The sequence below is a fragment of the Triturus cristatus genome, chromosome 4_1 (genome assembly GCF_964204655.1).
Source record: "Triturus cristatus chromosome 4_1, aTriCri1.1, whole genome shotgun sequence".
Lineage (NCBI taxonomy): Eukaryota > Metazoa > Chordata > Amphibia > Caudata > Salamandridae > Triturus > Triturus cristatus.
The window spans coordinates 879,907,265-879,926,140 of record NC_140585.1 but is presented as its reverse complement, the minus strand read 5'-3'; the positions used below and the strand labels follow the sequence as shown (position 1 = coordinate 879,926,140).

Here is an 18,876-nt window from a genome sequence, read left to right as displayed (position 1 = left end):
GCTTGCTGCCGAACTTTATAATTTTGTAGTGATTCAATTGAATATAGCAACTAACAAAGCGTGCTTTTTCTGCGCGGCATTTCACAACAACGCAATGCCATTACTACGCAAGTCATTACATCGACTTGCAGTAGATGGCACCGTAACATTAGGAATGTATAATTTACTATTCCAACTCCAGCCTACGTAACAGTAGGGAAGGTGTTGGAATAGTAAACTATACTATTCCTTATGTTAGAGCGCCATCTACTGCAATGAATTGCGTAGTAATAGCATTGCGTTGTAACAACGCGGTCGTTGTAACGACCGTGTTGTAAAGGCATCGCGGTCTAATGACCGTGATGTAAAGGTTGTTTCCCGGTTCGATTCAGTTGTACTCATTTTACTGACCATTGTGAGTGAGAGGCTGAGTTGGCTCTGCCACAAGTAGAACCTGTGATTAGACGATTATATAGAGTTCTTATATTAACCACTTTTAGAGGGCCATGGGGCAGGCAGGAGCTACCGGGTCCTACCATGGGTTTTGATGCCTTTCACTTCCGATGTTCTTGGGTCCTACCTACTATGGGTCTTGAGCAACTGGGCCAAGTTCCCCTTCAGCAATTGACTCTCAGCGGGATCGCACTTTTATTTCACTAGCTACTTGGGCACATTATCAACCTTAAAAGTAGCACCAATCTTTTTAATCTGACAGGGAGTCGACATAATAAAGACATATCTGACATCCCTTTGGCAGTTTTAGCTCACTGTCATCACACCTCACCAATCACCCCAATTAGGACACCCTCACACGGCATCCAAATCAAAGGTTCTCTGTCAAAGTAACCCTTCGGGGGACCTGTAGGGCATTGCAGCACCGGCCCGATGAGGAACACCCGCCCTATGATGAGGCATGACATCCCTAGGATGTGTGAGGGCAACAAGAAACAGTCTTGTTGACTGTCCCACCTCTGATCTGTCTAAAACCTACACTCCTTTCTCAGGAACAGTGACCCCAGGACCTCGATTTCATCAAAAGGTTACCCCAGGGCATCGGCCTTACTGTTTATGATTCTGTTATCACCATATCCCTTTCCAGTGACCTCTCCCTGAATCAAAGAGCACTCTTTGTAGTGCACTGAAGAGCTTGGCTCGCCTTCCTCCTGTGTGTGTCCCACCCAGCTCACATAAAATGCAGCAAACCACAAATCTGTCTGGGGGATTCCTCTCCATGGTCATGCTCCTGTAGTCAGCCCTGTGTCTCCCAAACTGGAACCCAGAATCGTCCATGTATTGTAACATTCACAAGCACACATACACCCAGCACATGCATACAACACATGTGAATTGCACAGCGCTACACATTTACTTGATGTAGGGCAAGGGTGAATTATGCACACATCAGCAAAACATTACATGAGTGAGCCTGTATGCCTCACTCCAGTGACTCAGGTAAAAAGGCCTCTTCACTTTTACTAATCAGTACACGGTATGCTGCCACCACCGCACTCATCATACTTCACTCCTGGAGGGCACTAGCCATTCACCACTATCAGGGTAGCGCTTTGGGTGCCCCTCCTGGTCCAACAAGACCACAATCTGTGGAGCAAGCCTGTTTCATGGCACACACACATGATCTGCGTACGCCCATGACAAAACAAAAATCCGCACAAGGGATTCAGACATCGTTGCAGCTGGGGAACTCGGAGCAGGGTTACTCGTCCGTCACCATGTGAGGGACTTTTTCATTCCAACAGTTCTCCATCAGTCACACAGCCTTCTGGGGTCTCTTAGGTACCGCCTAAGGATTTTAATGTCAGTTTTTCAAATGTTCTATTGTTTTCTACTTATCTGCGTTTGTATTTGCTGGTATTTTATACCTGGTAAAGCATGTTTGGTTTCGGCGCCTCTCCAGTCGCCAAGTGGTACTCTCCTTTATAAATGCTGGTGTCCACCAGTGCTACTTGAAATGTGCACTTCTGTGCCACGCAGCTGTGGTGTTCAACCACTGTAAAACTCTCCATTTCTAAGGGTGTCTTCTATATCTGAATCTAAAGCGCGCGTCTGTCTTTCTTTCACAGGGGTCTTTAATAGCAAGCATGGTTCTAGGGATCATCATTTTGCAGAAAAGGTAAGACGCTCCTTTCGTTTGAGGCCAGAGCTGGAATATTTTATTTCTGATTGTTGTCATAAGATTGTAATGGATTTAACACAGAAAGAGGAAAAGGTCTTAATTAATTTAGGAAAGGTAGAACGTATGCTCAGTTCTTAAAACAATGGTCGTTTTGCTGTAAAATGTTTAGGGTGGACTGTTCAATATATATTGTGGCAACTCGAATAAATAAAAAAGATGTCGGTTAAATTTCATACAAAATGGCATTGTTGGTTTAGTAATAGAATATAGTTTCTTTGCAAAATGTGACTTATTCGTTTAATGCAAAGTCTAGCATGTAAAGTTAACACAACACATGTATACATTTCATACAGATAGCAGCAGGTAGATTTAATGCCAGATGTGGGACGTGTATTTAAACCTCCAATAAAAATGGAAAACCTTTCAATAAACATTGGGTAATCTTGGTATTTAATGTCCCGACTATCGCCCCACCGCCAGCCGCTTTCATGCTAAACTTTGTGGAGTACCCTTGAGCTAACTTGATCAGGAAATTCTGGAAATTAGATTATTGTATTAATACCTTACGGCACGGATTCTCCATGTATCTCGCTAACTGAGCACGGCAAATGCATTAATGTGATGACCTGTCAGTATTCACTAATTCACCATCAGGGATTCACTGTTAGTGTTAACTAGGCAAGACTTATTAGGGAATCCTAATGGCTCAAGGGGAGCCTCTGTTTTGGGTTGGGACAGTGGCCGCCATTTTATGATTTGCCCGGACTGCTTTGAAACTATTTTGAATGGATAGGGAGTGACTGTTTTAAGCAAGCTGCTGACAGAAGCAGTGGGTGAGCGAATGTTACAGGAGGATATGAAAGGGTTAGTTTCCTGGACCTCCCTTAGGAGACGGAAACACCTTTTTCGAGCATAAAGGTGAGTTTTCCCCTGGCATAGATGAAACGCATTTGTAAATGTGCCTGTACTGAATTTATGAGGGGACCCTACCAGAACCTGAAGAAGCTGCATACAGTGCATCATACAGTCTGCGCCAACGACTTCTTGTCCGTGACAGACATACTGTTAATGAAAGAACAAACGGCAGACCAAGCACATCCAGTCCATATGTACTACCAATTCGTAGGGTGGTGCAGTCTCTTCCCACACCTGCCGTCCAGGGGTGTTAAATGAAAGCCAAATTAAAAAAGAAAGATGGAAGGTGCACTTGTTCCGAAGTCAATAAGGCAGCGTAAATAGTTGTTCCACAGTTAAGTCCTTTTATTCAATAGATCTTTTAAAACTGGCACACAGCCAACGCGTTTCGTTCCCGATTCTTTGCCAGAGGGAACTTTGTCAGGGCTCCTATATTACAGGATTCCGAGCATATAGGGCATAGGATAAGCCTCAATATGTGGTGTGTACAATAAACTATCTCATAATTTCACATTTTAATCATATGCTCTATGTAGCAGTGCAGTACACCTCCCTCTCTGTTTGATGCACAAGATTTCTCATAATTCCAGAATTTAGCTGCCGGTTGCCACGCCACGCAAAGGAGACCTTCCCGCTCATTAGTTCATACAATAATTTGCCACCATACTGTTGATGGGTGAATAAAGATTCCCGTTGATGCCATTCAAAAGATAGGAAGCCCTCACGTCCGCTAAATTCAGAAATTGTGAGAAATCTTGTGCATCAAACCGAGAGGGAGGTGAACTGTACTGCTACATGGAGCATATGATTAATATTTGAAATTATGAGATAGTTTATTGTATACACCACATATTGAGGCTCAACCCTTATTTACTTCGGAACGAGTGCACCTTCCATCTTTCTTTTTGAAGGTGAGAGACATACTGTTAATCAGTGATTTAAATGGGGAAAAAATAAATGCAGGTACATGCCAAATTGAGTCGATGACTAGGTGTGGGGCTTGGGGGCAGGGCTAAGGCAGTGCTAAGAGGTGTGGTCAAGAGCGCACATTTATATGCAGGCGCGGCTCCTCCTGTGGAGCGGAGGAGTGTTGCCTCATGTAAAATCCCCCCCAACGCCCCAGAGATGAAAAATAAAACGGTAGTTCATTACCATTTTATTTTTCATCCCCTGTCCCAGGCCGAATGTCAGGACGGGGGCGGTCCACTGCTGAATGACAGCAGCAGGGATGAAGGTGTGCTGTTGAATGTACTGTTTAATGTGTGCATGTCTTTTTGGCTGGCCGTCTTGCAACTTCCAGCACACATGCGCACTTAAACCCCTCAACCCAGCTGTCTTTTGACAGCTGGGTTGAGCGTAAGTGCAGGCCTCCAGTGCACTGTCTAGCGCCGAGTGAGGCCGCTCCCTCCAATTAAGCAAAAGACACACAATTGATGGACGGAATGCAGAACAAGTCAAAACATTCACCCCCAGTCAAGAGATCTGGGTTAAATCCCTTCAATTAAGGCATTGCTCACATGCTGCATGTGTATTATTTTTTAATAATATTTTGCATGCGTGCCCCGTGCATAGTCGATGCCAGCCGCCACTGTTTAAATGGATCGAGATTTTTGGGGTGTGCAGATGTGCATAATAATTCAGTAGCATTTCTGGTATCGCTGGAGTATTTCTTTTGTCCTTATATGTACAAAAAGGTACATTTAATATTATCTTCAGCATTTTACATGTGTACAGATTGCCTCTGTGCAAGGTACATGACAGATATTTTGAATTTCTACATTATGCACAGTTGGATAGTGTGGTCACATTAAGAAAGAGGCCTTGAAAATTAAACACCATGATCTCAATGTATTTAAAAACATCTTCATCTGTTTAACTTAATTGTAATAAAACTATAGTATCTAGTGGCCCAAAACTTCAAACCCCCTTACATCAATCACTTTGTCCCTCTTTTTGCATTAAGATGAAACATAAATACATTCTTACAAAACCACATGAAAAAATATGCCAAAAGATGTTTTTTCATAGAAGTTGTAGAATCCAGTAAAGAGACTCTAGTTTTAGCCTAATTACTAGGGCACACTAAACGACAAACTGGACACTTTACGGGATGCTTGATGAAAACTTCTATTATAAAGATTACAAATTGAAATCCATGCCTAACCTTCAATCCAGCAGGTGCCAGATCCCCTGAACCAACTTGTAGCCTCCAGAGATCTGCCTACTTAGGACATTGTATTTAATCTGAACCTGACTTTTAAAGCTGGGCATCAACCAATGTTGGGCATGGATCATTTTGAGATTGACATTTTTAGTATTTGGGGATCCTCGGGAACAGCAACACCCAGAATCCCACTTTCCAGTAGCACTGTCTCTGATAAACTATATTAACCCAGATGGACTTGGTGGCTAGACGGGAGGATGGGGGTAGGTTGAAAGGGTGGATACAGCAAGGAAGTAGACCTGAAAGAAGTGTTGTTTAGGCAATAAATGGTACACAGAATGAGATACAAATCAAACGTAGTACGTATTGCATCATAACTCGAGCTTCAGGTAACATAGTGGTAACAAATTGCTAAATGAATGTATTGTTAAAGTAAACACAGAACATTCAAATTGCTGTATGCACAAGGCATTATCACTATACAGGATTGTTATCTTTAATACTTAAATAATCGTTTTCTCACATGACACACTTGACAGCAAAAAAAAGTGGCTGTTGCTATCAAGGAACCATATCCACTGACGTAAGAGCGTAAAGGAAATAAACACCCTCTAAAGGTTAGCTGACATTTAGTATGGTTACTATCTTAACCCCCCGCAACTCTGAATTCCAAAATAAAGTCAAAAACAGAATATCAGCTTGTTGTAGTCCCCTCCCTTGAACATGAAAATGCTGAGAGAGCGCAGAATATTTAATGTCCACGCAAGCATTATTCAAAAGTCACAAACGCAATCCGATACTGCCTGTATATGTCACGAAGCGCTGGAATCTCTGCGCATGTGAAAGCACTCTGCAGCGGAGACCCAACTTCTCCCGCGAACCCTGGAACTCCCTAGGGGGGCCAGCTCCGGCAGACCACGAGTGCGCATGAGAAACGCCTGGTTGCAAACAACTCAAAAGGCCCCATAAACGGCACTGGCAATCCAAAGAAAACTGCAGAATCCAGTGCACTCTCTCACAGACTTGCGTCTCCCCGGACTCAGACGTCTCAAACACCGCAGAAAAGAAAACCATGAATAGCAGGCATTGGTCTCATGATTCTTCAGTCCCTTAAACCTTTGTTGACCAATGGGAACAAAGGTTCAGTTCCTCCCTTACCACACGTGTCTTGCAATCCAGGGAACACATGGTGGCCATCCTGGAGTGGAGTGCTTCCTATGATATTCCCTTCCAGCTCTGTTATTTCAAGCTAAAGCTCTACCACCATTTTCAACCCACAGCTAAATGTCGTTTACCACATAGTGGAGTTATATGACCTCTGTTTCACGTCAGCAGTCATATTGAATGCAGGACGGATGCTCACACAGGAACTCATGACAGTACTACCCCCCCTCTAAGCCCATACCGCGTGAGTGGCAAGGCCATAAAGCGGTGAATTAGTCAGGGCGCTCGGATTGTATGGGCTAGTTCCCATGAGTCATTTTCCAGTCCATAAAATGCACAAGAGACCAAATACTGTATATGTCTCTTCCTTTTTCACGTCTTCAATTTCCTGTACACAATATTCAGGAACTCCATTAATGAAAACAGGAGGAGGACGTGGTCTCACTTTTTCAGATGCAGCTTTAAGTAAGGAGGTATGGAAGACAGGATAATCCTTCATCAGGACGGAGGCTGTAGCCAAAAGCTAACAGAATTGATTTGTTGAGTGATCTTGAAGGGTCCTATGAATTTAGGTTGGAACCTATGTTGTACCTTAAATTTCAGGATCCGTGTTGATAACCAAATCAGATCACCCTGTGTGCAGGTGGGTCTGTTTCCTTTTTCGATCATCAAACTTTTTGTACTGCGCCTTAGCATGAAGGACTTGTTTCTGAGTTTGTTAGCAATTTGATTTAACCCCTGAATATGCTTTTTGACATATAGGACAGTGTCTTCTTTAGGTGGCAACAACAATGGTAAGTAGTGAGGATGGTAACCGTAGTTAGCATAAAAGGGTGAAAAACAGGTCAATGAACGAGACACAGTATTGTATGCAAATTCTGCAAGTTAAAGCATGTCTTTTCACAACTTTGGGGTGTCCTGGATATACCAACGGAAATATTGGTTTATGTATTGATTAACATGCTCAGTTTGTCCATCATTTTGAAGATGAAAACTAGTAGATAAACACATCTGAATAGCGAGTTGGATGCATCAAGCCTTCCAACAATGGGACGTAAACTGAGTTTCTCGATCGGATGTAATTGTCAGAGGAAGGCCATGTAACTGAACAACATGTTCCAATTGTATCAGAGCGACCTGGGGAGCTGAAGGAATTCCCGGGCAAGCAGCAAAATAAGCCATCTCTGATAAACTGTCAACTACTACCAGGATAGTATCATATCTATTATGAGCAGGCAACCCCACAAAGAAGTTGACCGATGTATCTTCCTGGATTCTGTTAAGTGTGCTTAATGGGAGAAGTAGCCCTTTCGATCGGGAGTGATCTGCCTTGGCTTGTGCATATCACATTTGTCCACATACTGCGTAATATCAAGTGAGAGCTTAGGCCACTAAAAATGTTGTTTGACTATTTCTTGGCTCTACCTGGATGGCCTGCCATAGGGGAGTCATGACACCATTTAATTGCGTTAATTCCCAAGGAAAGGGTTGGACCAAATATTTGAGCCCCATGGAATGGTAGTCGTTCATGGATCTTTCTGCAAAGATCTTTTGACACCTACATGGCCAAGTCAAGGAAAGAATTGCCTTTTGTACCTCATCAAGGGAAGTTGAATAATTGTGGCGTCTAGCACATTTTGTTAAGGAATTATGGGGGTGCTGTCTTAATTTGGAGGGTTTCTGCTTCTTTGGAACATCTTTACCTGTACGTTCCTATGGTCGGTATATACAGTGACTGGAAATGTAGTCCCTAGAAGATATTGCTTCTATTCCTGAAAGGCGGTGCGGATGGCCAATAATTATTTTTCTGAAATGGTGTAATGCAATTCGGCAGAATGAAACTTATTAGATAAATATTGTACAGGGTAAAGCTGACTGTTTCAGAGTGTCTTTGAGACAAAATCGCTCCTATGGCGAAACCTTTCAGGATGTGCCTTCAAAGAAGAGGGTTTCTGAATCTGAACCAAATTTTGGCCATCAATAAAGTTCTCTGTGGCACCAGAATCTACCATTGCTTACACTGGAATGATCACCGGATCAAAAACCTTCGATTTGTGCCGTTAACGTTAAATGAGGAACAGTACTCTGCAAGCTGTTGGCCAAATTCTGCTCAGGAGATTGTTTCTTACATCCCGAAGACCGACTCGTGACTCCACCTTGGGATCTTTAGTTTTCTGAACCTTTTGTCTTAAAAACTTTCAGGCGTGTGGGACATACTTTAATGAAGTGTCCTTTTTCCCCCGCAATAGAAGCGTAGCCCATTCCTCTTACCTAACCCCCATTCTTCTTTGGATAAAAGAATTCGAATCCCTTCTATCCATGGGTTCTTGGGCATCCAAACTCGGGGGGGGGGGGTAGCGTATGGTGTTGGGCGATGGTCAAGATTGGTAAAAAGTTCTTGATTCAATTTTCTTCTTCTCCACCTGCGCTCTGCTATCTGATATTCTGATCGTAGCGTTAAATAAATCAATTCTGTACATGTAGCAGGTTAAGGACCTATCTGAGCGAGTACGTCTTTTAATTCATCTCTCAACCCTTCAATAGTAGAGGGCTGCTCTTATCTCTTCTGGACAGCAGAGCTAGTAATGGTTCGACTATCAAATAGTTTCTCAAATTCTGATCGGAATCTAGACCAATTATAAAGCAAAGTACTATCCTCAATGACCGAAGGAGTAGCCTAAGCTGCTGCATCACCCCCTAAATATGAAATCAAAAAGGCAGTATGGGAATGAGCGTCGGGGCATGAGTGAGGACGGACCACCATGAAATGTAGCTGAACCAGAGTAAAAAAAATCTGCACCTCAACTGGATCGCCTGTGAATCTCTCAGATGGAGCCAATGGGACAGGAGTAGGAATATTCACTGATCGTGCAGGTGGAGAGGCTGCACCTGGACCTCCCCCCAGTACTGTCTGCAGTGTACCTTGTAGTGTGTTGAGCTTCTAATTGTGTTTGTCACTGATTGACTCTGGTGGTTAGAGCTGTGGTCCCAGCCAGTGAAGCTGAAATCTTGTCCTTTAAATCAGCCAACATAGTACATAAATCTTCCAAAGTGTTATTTTGTGGTATTGTTCGAGAGGATCACATATTTCGTGGGCCTGCTATTCTGACACATTTGGTGTTTGGGGATCCTCATGAACACCTCCGTCCAGGATCACCCTTTCCAGCAGCACTGTCTCTGACCTGTTGGCAAATGTGTCTGCAACTCTGCAGGCAGTGGAGGCTGTTAGCAAGGGTCCTACTTTGGATTTTCTAGATATTTTTCTTTCCTTCAGATGCACAGCAAAATAGAAGTGGGCTTACCATCGTACGACACTTAAGAAAATAGCTTGTGCCAGTCATGTGTGAATTAACATTTTTGGAGACGTTTAACTATGGTAAACCCTCTTGTCTCATTGATACCAAGCAGAATCGCCAGTCCTGCTCTTACCTGCAGGAGCCGCGACTGGATTGCACAGCTTTTCCTCAAAGCTCCTTTGCTGCTGTAAAGTCGGGTTCCCTCTTCCTGAAGGTGGGCAAGCTACTACTGACATCTCCAGCCAGGGTCGGGGCAAATGCTCAGCCCCAGGTTCTCTTGCACTCTCAAACCCCAACTGAACGGAGCTTTGATGTTGCATCTGTCTGCCACCCACACACTATTCTCAAGCGCAAACAATTACAAACAAAATAGTGACTTTTGTTGTAAAGCAGGACTGAAAAAGATATAGATCGCTATCTAGTAGATTCATTGATGTGAAATCAGAAAATCTACTATCAATCCTGGCTTCCCCATTTGATCAAATGGTGTGATTCAAGGCAGATATTTTATTTCACCGACACAGAGTCTGTTTTTCTTCATTATCACATATGACAGAATGTTCAAATACACCCGTTTTGGATGTGTGCTGAAGCAGGCTCAGGATCTGTGCTGTACAAACACCTCTTATGTTTGATTGAACAGACTATAATGTTGCTTCATTAATGAAAAGAAAATATCCCATATATAATGTGCACATGAAAACTGACTTGCTTCTTTGTTCACTAGTGACATTGTCGTCATGGTGGTCACAAACGTTTCTAACTTCATTATCATTTTGAATAAACTCTCAATGCTGTGATAGAAGCTTATGTTCCACGGTGATATGGTTTACCATGTTAAAGAATAACTTTTATTTCAATATTGTTAATGCTGGTCTCGTGCATGGGCTCTTAAAGCCAAGCCAGGCTCTTGTCTTCCCTCTTGTCTCGGCTTTGACTAGAGTCTCCCTTGTAAATTGAAAATGGTTGTAGGCGCTTAAAACTCTAGCTGTCACTTGTCCTCCTATTTTGTCTGGTTTCCCCCAAGGAGTTATGCCCTTCACTCCAGAAAGAGTCTATCTAAGAACGGGTTTCGCCACGTTCCACACATGCAAGAAATTCTCTCTCTGCAACCGATGACGCTTTGAAATACCCTCGGGGTGGGAGTGGAAGCGATTTAATTCCTGCGTCCCTGGAGAACAGAAGCTCGAAAGAGCTCAAAATACTACTGCTCCTCACCCTGCTCCTCCCCCCTTTGGTTTGAGAAATACTGATCATATCTCATATGCACCTATGTTGCTTCACTGGTTACCATTCAAGTGGAAGGTATGCTTCAATCCCTTTGGTTTGTCCCTAAGGCCCTGCACAGTGTCACACCTAACCACTTATCCAAATCGTTACCATCAGACTGGAGGTTTAAAGTCCGCATTCAGTACCCAGCTGTGTCTGCTCACATCAGGATACTAACAGTTAGGAGGAAGCCTTCTAGACTTTCAAGGCTCCATTCCTTGGAACTCTCTGCCCTTCAATGGCGGCTGGCACAGATTGGGGGGGGTGGGCGGGAGGGTTAGGGGGAAAATAAAAATAAATTTCACTAACCCTCTCCGTGTCTCTCCTCCATCATCCCTCGTCATCTCTCCTCTGCTGGAATCAGGAAGCACCCAGGCTTCCCTAAGCCAATCCCAATGCTGTAATGCAGTGTTGTGATTGATCTGAGCAGCGAAGTTCGGTGCTCAGGCAGTGAATGGGAGCCTGGGCATGTTCTCCACCCGGGCTGTAATGTGGCCTGGATGGAGAACATGCAAAGAGTGCATAATTGTTTGGCTGGCCCCAGACGGCCGGCCAAACATTCATGCCCACCCAGGGAGTGCAAACCACTCCTCCCCCTGCTCTGAGAGCAGAGCAGCCCTGCCCCGCCCACAAAGCTGCTGCAACGTTATCATTTTATTTTTCCTTACACTGCTGAAAAGCAGCCTTAGGAGAGGAGCCACCACTGTCACTGCTACCCTTTCCTTATCACAATACAATAAACTGCAGAAAGTACTGTAAAAGCATGAAGAACATCTTTCATCTGTGATATTGCGTATGGCTTTGTGCATTGATTTACAGCCATTTTTGCATTACATGCCAGCATTCGAACATTTCTTGGGGGGCCTGCTTGGGATGCAAGTGAGGCAGTTGGAGAGGCATTGGTTCAGCATCAGTGTTGGGCTGTTGGACCTGGGATTCCTTTGAAAAAAAGTAGTTGAACTCTACATGCTGCATCACTACATTATTTGAACTCTACATTGGCCAGCACGTTTACTGGGTTAAGATTAATTCTCCTGATTTTTTTTTTCTTGTGCCTTTTCCTCTAGATGTTTTCTCTAAGCTATATTCTGGTGGTGCTGTTACTGTGCAGGAAAAGATTATTTCATTCGGACAGTATGTTCTGGGCTGTGTTCACTTTAGTGCTGGGTTGCTATGGGCGGGGTGGTTGTGTGGAGATCTCCTAAGAATGTACAGGGATCTGGGGTGACGACAGCCCATAACATTTTTGTACCTATTTTTTGAACAGATGTGTTCACACCCTAATCAAAGAATACCCACGCATTTTTCAGTTGATAATAACACGCATTGGTAAAGCCAATGGGTCTCATCTGTGTGACAGCTATTAGCTATTACCTTGCCTATATTTTATTCTTTTAGTAGCATGGCTGCTGTTCAACTTGATTTAAATTTAGTGGTGTCGCAGAGACTGGTATCGAGGAGAGAGGCATAAAGGAGAATAGAGTAGAGTGACGTGGAGTGATATGGAGTGGCGTAGAGTAGAGTGGCATAGAGTGAAATGGAGTGGTGTAGAGTGGCATGGTGTGCAGGGGCGGTTTCTATTAAAGGGCATGAGGGCTACGCACCCCATATTTCTTGGCACTTTCATTTTTTTTTTATGCCAGGAACCCTACCAGCAGTAAGTGTTTCTTGCTCAGCAAAGCTCATGATGACACTCGCACTGCGCAAGGGTCAGGTAGTCAAAGTCCACACAGACCAAGACGACCCAGGAGGAGCAACAGAAAAAATCAAAGACAAAGAAAAAGAGAAGGATCCACCTCAAACTCGCACAACCTCGGCCAAGAAGGACCGACAGAAACGAGCGAATCAACAGAGAACTTAGTCATCAACATCTCTGATCACCACTTTAGTGACATCCAACTCAGAATTTTACAAAAAGGCACGTCCTTTGTGCCAACTTCTGGCAGCAACACGCTTGAACTAGACATTAGTTTTTCAAATTAATGAGAAAGCTCAGACTGCGCCATTTTTTTGACAACGTCTTAAAAACCATTAAGGAACAAGAACAAGATCCCCTCATGGGTTTACAAGTTAAAAGCACCTACATGGCACCTACAAGCCACAAGAGTCTCGACCTGTTTGAATCTGTAGTGAAAAAAGATATAGCGAAACTCAATTCTAAAAAGGCATCCAAGTTCCAGAATCTCACCAACAAAGAATTGGGTATCATCAAAGCCATTGCACAGAATCCAGACATCATTTGTACCAAGGCTGACAAAGGAGGAGCTCTCGTTATCCTCAACACTCACTATTACAATTCCCAAATAATGATTCATCTACAGGACACGAACACTTACATGAAACTGGCATTCAACCCTACAACATCATATATGGGAATTCTACAACTTTTGATCCAAAAAGCCCTCAAAATGGGTACCATCAATGAGAAGGTCAAGAAATACCTCATACAACCAAACCCAAAAAGTCCCACCATATTCTTGGTACCTAAAATTCACAAACACCCAACCAAACCACCATGTCGACCAATTGTTACCACACGAGGAAGCCTACATGAACCAGTGGGCAAATATCTCGACCGTCACTTGCAACCCAGCGTTTACAACATGAGATCTTTCATTAAGGACACAACCGACTTTCTAACCAAACTACATGAAATAACAATCACCGAAGAAGAAAACATTATCCCATGTACAGTGGACGTCAATTCTCTATACACATCCATCCCTCATTCATCCGGTTTGGAAGCCATCGAACACGCATTATTACATTCCAACTACTCACAAGATCTACAAGTTTTTCTAATGGAACTGATGCAATTCACTCTTCTACACAGCTACTTCCAACATAACAACGAGTGGTTTCAGCAACTAACGGGCACTTCCATGGGAAATTGTGCAGCCCCGGCGTATGCCAATATCTTTATGAATCGGTTCGAAGAAGACAACATTCTTTGCATTAAAACATGGATGGACCACCTAAAGCTTTACTTGAGATTCATAGATGATATCTTTATTGTATGGAACGGTCCCATCGATGTCCTTGAAAATCAACTGGAACAACTCAATCTAATTGACCAACGCATACAGTTTACTTTCAACATCAATCCTCATTCCATCACTTTTCTGGATGTCAACATCACTCGATCTTCCACCGGTTTCGAAACAGATCTGTATAGGAAAATCACAGACAGAAACAACATTCTTCACTACCACAGCTTTCACCCTTTACCCCTCAAACAACACCTTCCGTATTCACAAATGCTTAGGATCAAAAGAATCGTTTCTAACCCCATCAGATCCAATACACAAATGGATACCTTAATGAGCAGATTCAGATCTCGTGGATACCCTGATCATGTATTGCATGAAGCACTGAAACGATCGTCAACCAAGACCCGTAATGAACTTCTGAAGCCTCAAACTAAAAACTCCACAAACCAAATCACTGTAGTGTCCAAGTATTCTACCTTGAGTACTTCATACAAACGAATCATTCGCAAACATTGGCAACTTCTCACATTGGAACAGGACTTCAACCACATATTCGACGAAACACCGATCTTTGCTTTCACCAGGAACAAGAACATTGGGGAAATTCTGCAACAAACGCAACCAACCGTCGAGCAAACATTCAAAGGCACAATCCCATGCCTAAACTGCAACAACTGCCACAATATCATCAAAGGTTCATATATAACACACCCCTTGAAAGGGCATAAAATTAAAGTCAGAACAACAGCCACTTGCGACACTTCCAATGTTCTATATATGCTCAAATGCCCTTGTGGCATTGTTTATGTTGGACAAACTGAACGAAAAATCAAAGTCAGATTAAATGAACACAAGTCAAACATCAGAACCAAACAATTGAAGTCATCAGTCGCCCAACATTTTACAGAAGCAATGCACACAGTCAGCCAATTGAGATTTTGCATTTTGGAAACCATCGAGAAAAAAGAAGGGAGAGACAATCATAAATTTCTATTGCAACGGGAAAACCATTGGATTTATCTGCTGAACTCCATGAAGCCAAAAGGAATGAATGACCGAATAGAACTTACCTGTTACCTATAATATCAATCGCTGGTCATTAAGAGAAGGACTAACTACTAGTACCGTTGTTACATCTTTACACTATCACTCATGTTCTGTTCAGAAGTGTTGTTACTACTTTCACTTCTTCATCCTCTTTCTTCTCCTCTTTCTTTCGCTTTTCTCATCTATCCCATCACGACTCTTTAACACCGCTTACAAGAGGGTAGGGTTACCCAACCCTTTCGAGATACAACTCAGTTCCAGAAACCGATTTAAAGTGTTTCTATACTTCTTTATGTTTCCTCACTCTGATCATACTAATTCTCATTTTTCACTTTTTATTTTCACCGATTACGTTTGGGTCCCACACTTTTAATCTCCTTAGCATACCTTCGGTCTCTCTTTTTTCGTATAGCTACTCACTATTTCCGCATAGTCTGTTTTCACCCTCTAACGCTTTGAACCCGTATCACGTGACCACACCTTTTTTTAAATCTATGCATGAGACCCGACCACTAACATACCATTGAGCCCGCGTGCCAGAACTCCACACATTCGGTAAGAACACACCATCCTAGATATTAGCGCTAGTTGGAACTTGTTTAACCACACGTTTTTTAAGATTAATTACACCCGTTACTGCTAACAGCACTATCTAGTTGATCGTACCCGGCACTTCCCACCACTAATTCACGATCGTTTACCGGTACAACCCGTTAATTCCCGAAAACTACCCTCCAGCAACGGGAGACACGCCCGATAGCAATATATTAATTCACCACGTTAGCATTAGTCACACGCTATTTACACCTTTGTTTTCCATCGTCTACACACGGGCACCTATTTATTCATTTTTTCATGTATTTATTCATCTACCGTCATAGAACGCACATTCACCATCTTACTTTTCACCGTTGGCTAAAATATGCACACTGTATCCTCGTATAGTATATTCATGATGTGTATGATTATTTATAGATTTCCCCTGACGAAGGCAGGTTCTGCCGAAATGCATTGGGAATGACTATGTAACCGCAAATTGCAATGAAGATATTGCCGTCTATGGATTAAAATTGCCATTTGATTTTCTATGAAGTAATAGAAAACAGTAAAGCTTCATTTCAAGAAAACTTTAATCTGTGATGAACTTTTCATTCTATAAGTTAAAAACCGCATGTGCGGCCTTCAACCAGTGCCTGGGGGACACACCCCAAATCATTGGGGGTGCTTCTCAATGTTTACGTTTACACTCCACCTCGGAGAGTGATACCCCGTGAGCACGGTGCAACTTCAATAACCTTGGATAGCTTCAGGTAGTGCGCGTACTACCCTCTTCTTTTGCAAAGTCCAGACAGGCTCATGCACTTTTGCAGCGTGAATCTTTCTGGATTCACTATGCTGTGCATTATTCCGCGATCTTGTGGTTGGGTCCAGATTCGTAGTCTTTTCTTTTTTTTTTTTTTTTTTTTTTTTTTTTTGTAGCCCAGGTGGGCGGCGACGACCACCATTTGGTGCACCTTCCGTGACGTCGTCGTGCTTCCTGCGGAAGTCCCACCTTTGGGGCGCCATCTTCAGATTATTTTTTCCGCCGTTGGGTCTGGATCGTCATCGAGAAGCTCCAGAGTTTCAACCGAAGGAAGAAGAAAGAAAAGCGAGTTTCGTCGACAAATACTACGGAGATATCACAGGAAAGGAAGATATTTCATCAGGAACGCGAAGAAAGGAGGTTCAGCGCCCTTTTCTTCGACGGACTTGGAGAATGCGCACTCAGAGGCCCTGAGCGCAATGGACAAGACGCCATTCAAGTTCTGCCCAAACTGCCACCACAAGTTCGCGCAGAAGGACCAGCATCCGGTCTGCAACCTCTGCCTACCGGTGAACACCAGAGTAAGGACTGCAACGCCTGCTCAGCCTTCGCGCCGAAGACGCTCAGGGTGAGAGATCGGCAGAGAAGAGCCAACGCCAGCATGGATGGCAAGGGTAAGGCCCCGTCGCTCTACGATCTGGGCCTCTCCACGGACGACGAGGACAACGTCGCCGAGACAGCCGAAAACTTCACGGTCGTAGAGACCGATAAGAAAAAAGAAGACGAGGTAAGAGAATCGTCGAGCGCAAAACAGAAAGTACCTCGAAAACACGAGGGTGACTCGAGAAAATCTGAGTCTAAGTCCACGAAGGGAGCCCCGGCGCCGAAAACTTCGACGACCAAAGGGGGAACCATGGACAAGAGGCCGAGCGGATCCTTAGAAAAGGACTCCCTGGTGCCGAAAGACGCCGAAAAGCAAGGGTCGTCGAAGACAACCCAGGAAACGGGCCGATCGACGCTGAAAGAACGGTCGACGTCGACGCAAGTTTCGACGAAAAGACCCGCGGTCGACGCCGAAAGCATCTCCGAGATGGAGAAAAAGAAGAGGCGGCTCGAGGCCGAAATGGAGAACATCCTTCAAAGGAAGAAGGAGTTCGACGCCAAGATGAAGGAATTCAAGATTCCAACGGTTTCATCGGCGGACGTCGTCGAGGTCGAGGACGAATTCGACACCGAGGGCCTGACGAGGGATCTCGAAGAGGAAGACGAGACCTATTATGACGAGGAAGCCGAGGAAAAAGACCAACAGTCGGTCTACGGCTCGGCACCATCTACCAGCCACGAGATCGAATGGCAGGATCTCGACACCGAAAACCCGGAGGAGCCCGTGGACACGTACCCTTCGAGGCCTTCGCCACCCGACGACATCGGGGTGTACAATATGGTGGTCAGGAGCGCAGCGACAGCCTTCGGCGTCAAACTCGACGAAGAGAAGCCGAAAGCCGATTTTCTCCTCGAGACCCTGCTCCCCATCCAGACGAGGAGCCAGTTCCTCCCCATGCTACAAAGTGTGATGAATCAGGGGAGAGAAGCCTTCAAGGAACCAGCGACCTGCCGGTCGATCACGCCCAGGACTGAGAAGAAGTATAAGCACTCTTCCCTGGACCCCCCTTACATCAAAGGTAGCGTGACCGCCGACTCCATCATAGCTTCCACGGCCAGGAGAAGGGGCAACGTACCAGCAACCTCGGGCCCACCACCTGATAAAGAGAGCAGGAGGATAGACCTCACAGGAAGAAAGATCGAGAGGAACGCCGCTATGCACTGGCGCATGGCGAATTCCAATGCTCTCCTCAATAGACACCAGTACCAGCACTGGGACGAGATGGGGGAGCTAGTAAAGCACCTCCCCGAAGAATACCGCCAGAGAGCCTCACACCTAGTAGATGAAGGCAAAAACATCGCCAACTCCTGCATAAAGACGGCCTTGGACGGGGCAGAGACTTCAGCAAGACTCATGGCCATAGGGGTCACCGAGAGAAGGCATGCATGGTTAAGAATCTCGGGATTCAAACCGGAGGTGCAGAACAACATCCTTAGCACCCCCTTCAATGGAGAGACACTGTTCGGAGCAACAGTTGACTAGAAGCTCACCCAGCTGAAAAAAGAAAACGAAACGGCGAGGTCCATGGGGGCCCTACAGCTGAGGGGAATGAGGCGAGGCAACCCCTCAAGGAGACCCTACGGTAGGGGAGGAAACCAGCAGGGGCCGTCGCACCAGACGTTCCAGCAAGGTCAGCAGGGTGAAGGTCACGGACAGGGTCAACAGAAACAAAACTGGCAGTACCAACCTCGGGCCAGTCCTTTCGCGGGAGAGGGAACGGACGTGGCCAGAGAAGGAGAGGGGGGGACCAGCCCTCATCAAAGTGACTCAGCACGCAGGAGGACGCCTACCCTCGACATGCCCCCAGGGGTGAGGCGCGAAACAGTAACATCGAGGGGGAGAGAAGGATCAAAAGCCTACGAGCATACAACACCAGTAGGCGGAAGGCTGAGGTTCTACCTTCACGGGTGGCGGCATATAACCACAGACAAGTGGATACTGAACATCATGC

The 18,876-nt window shown here is 44.6% G+C and overlaps 1 protein-coding gene across 1 annotated transcript in view; it reads left to right on the top strand.

Moving 5' to 3' along the window:
* SLC35B4 (solute carrier family 35 member B4) overlaps positions 1-18,876 on the top strand; it is a 149,767-nt gene that overhangs the window by 107,954 nt on the left and 22,937 nt on the right. Inside the window, exon 4 of the mRNA XM_085653596.1 lies at positions 2,061-2,110. Within this exon, the coding sequence (XP_085509722.1) occupies positions 2,061-2,110 (50 nt within the window). The remainder of the gene's footprint in view (positions 1-2,060; positions 2,111-18,876) is intronic.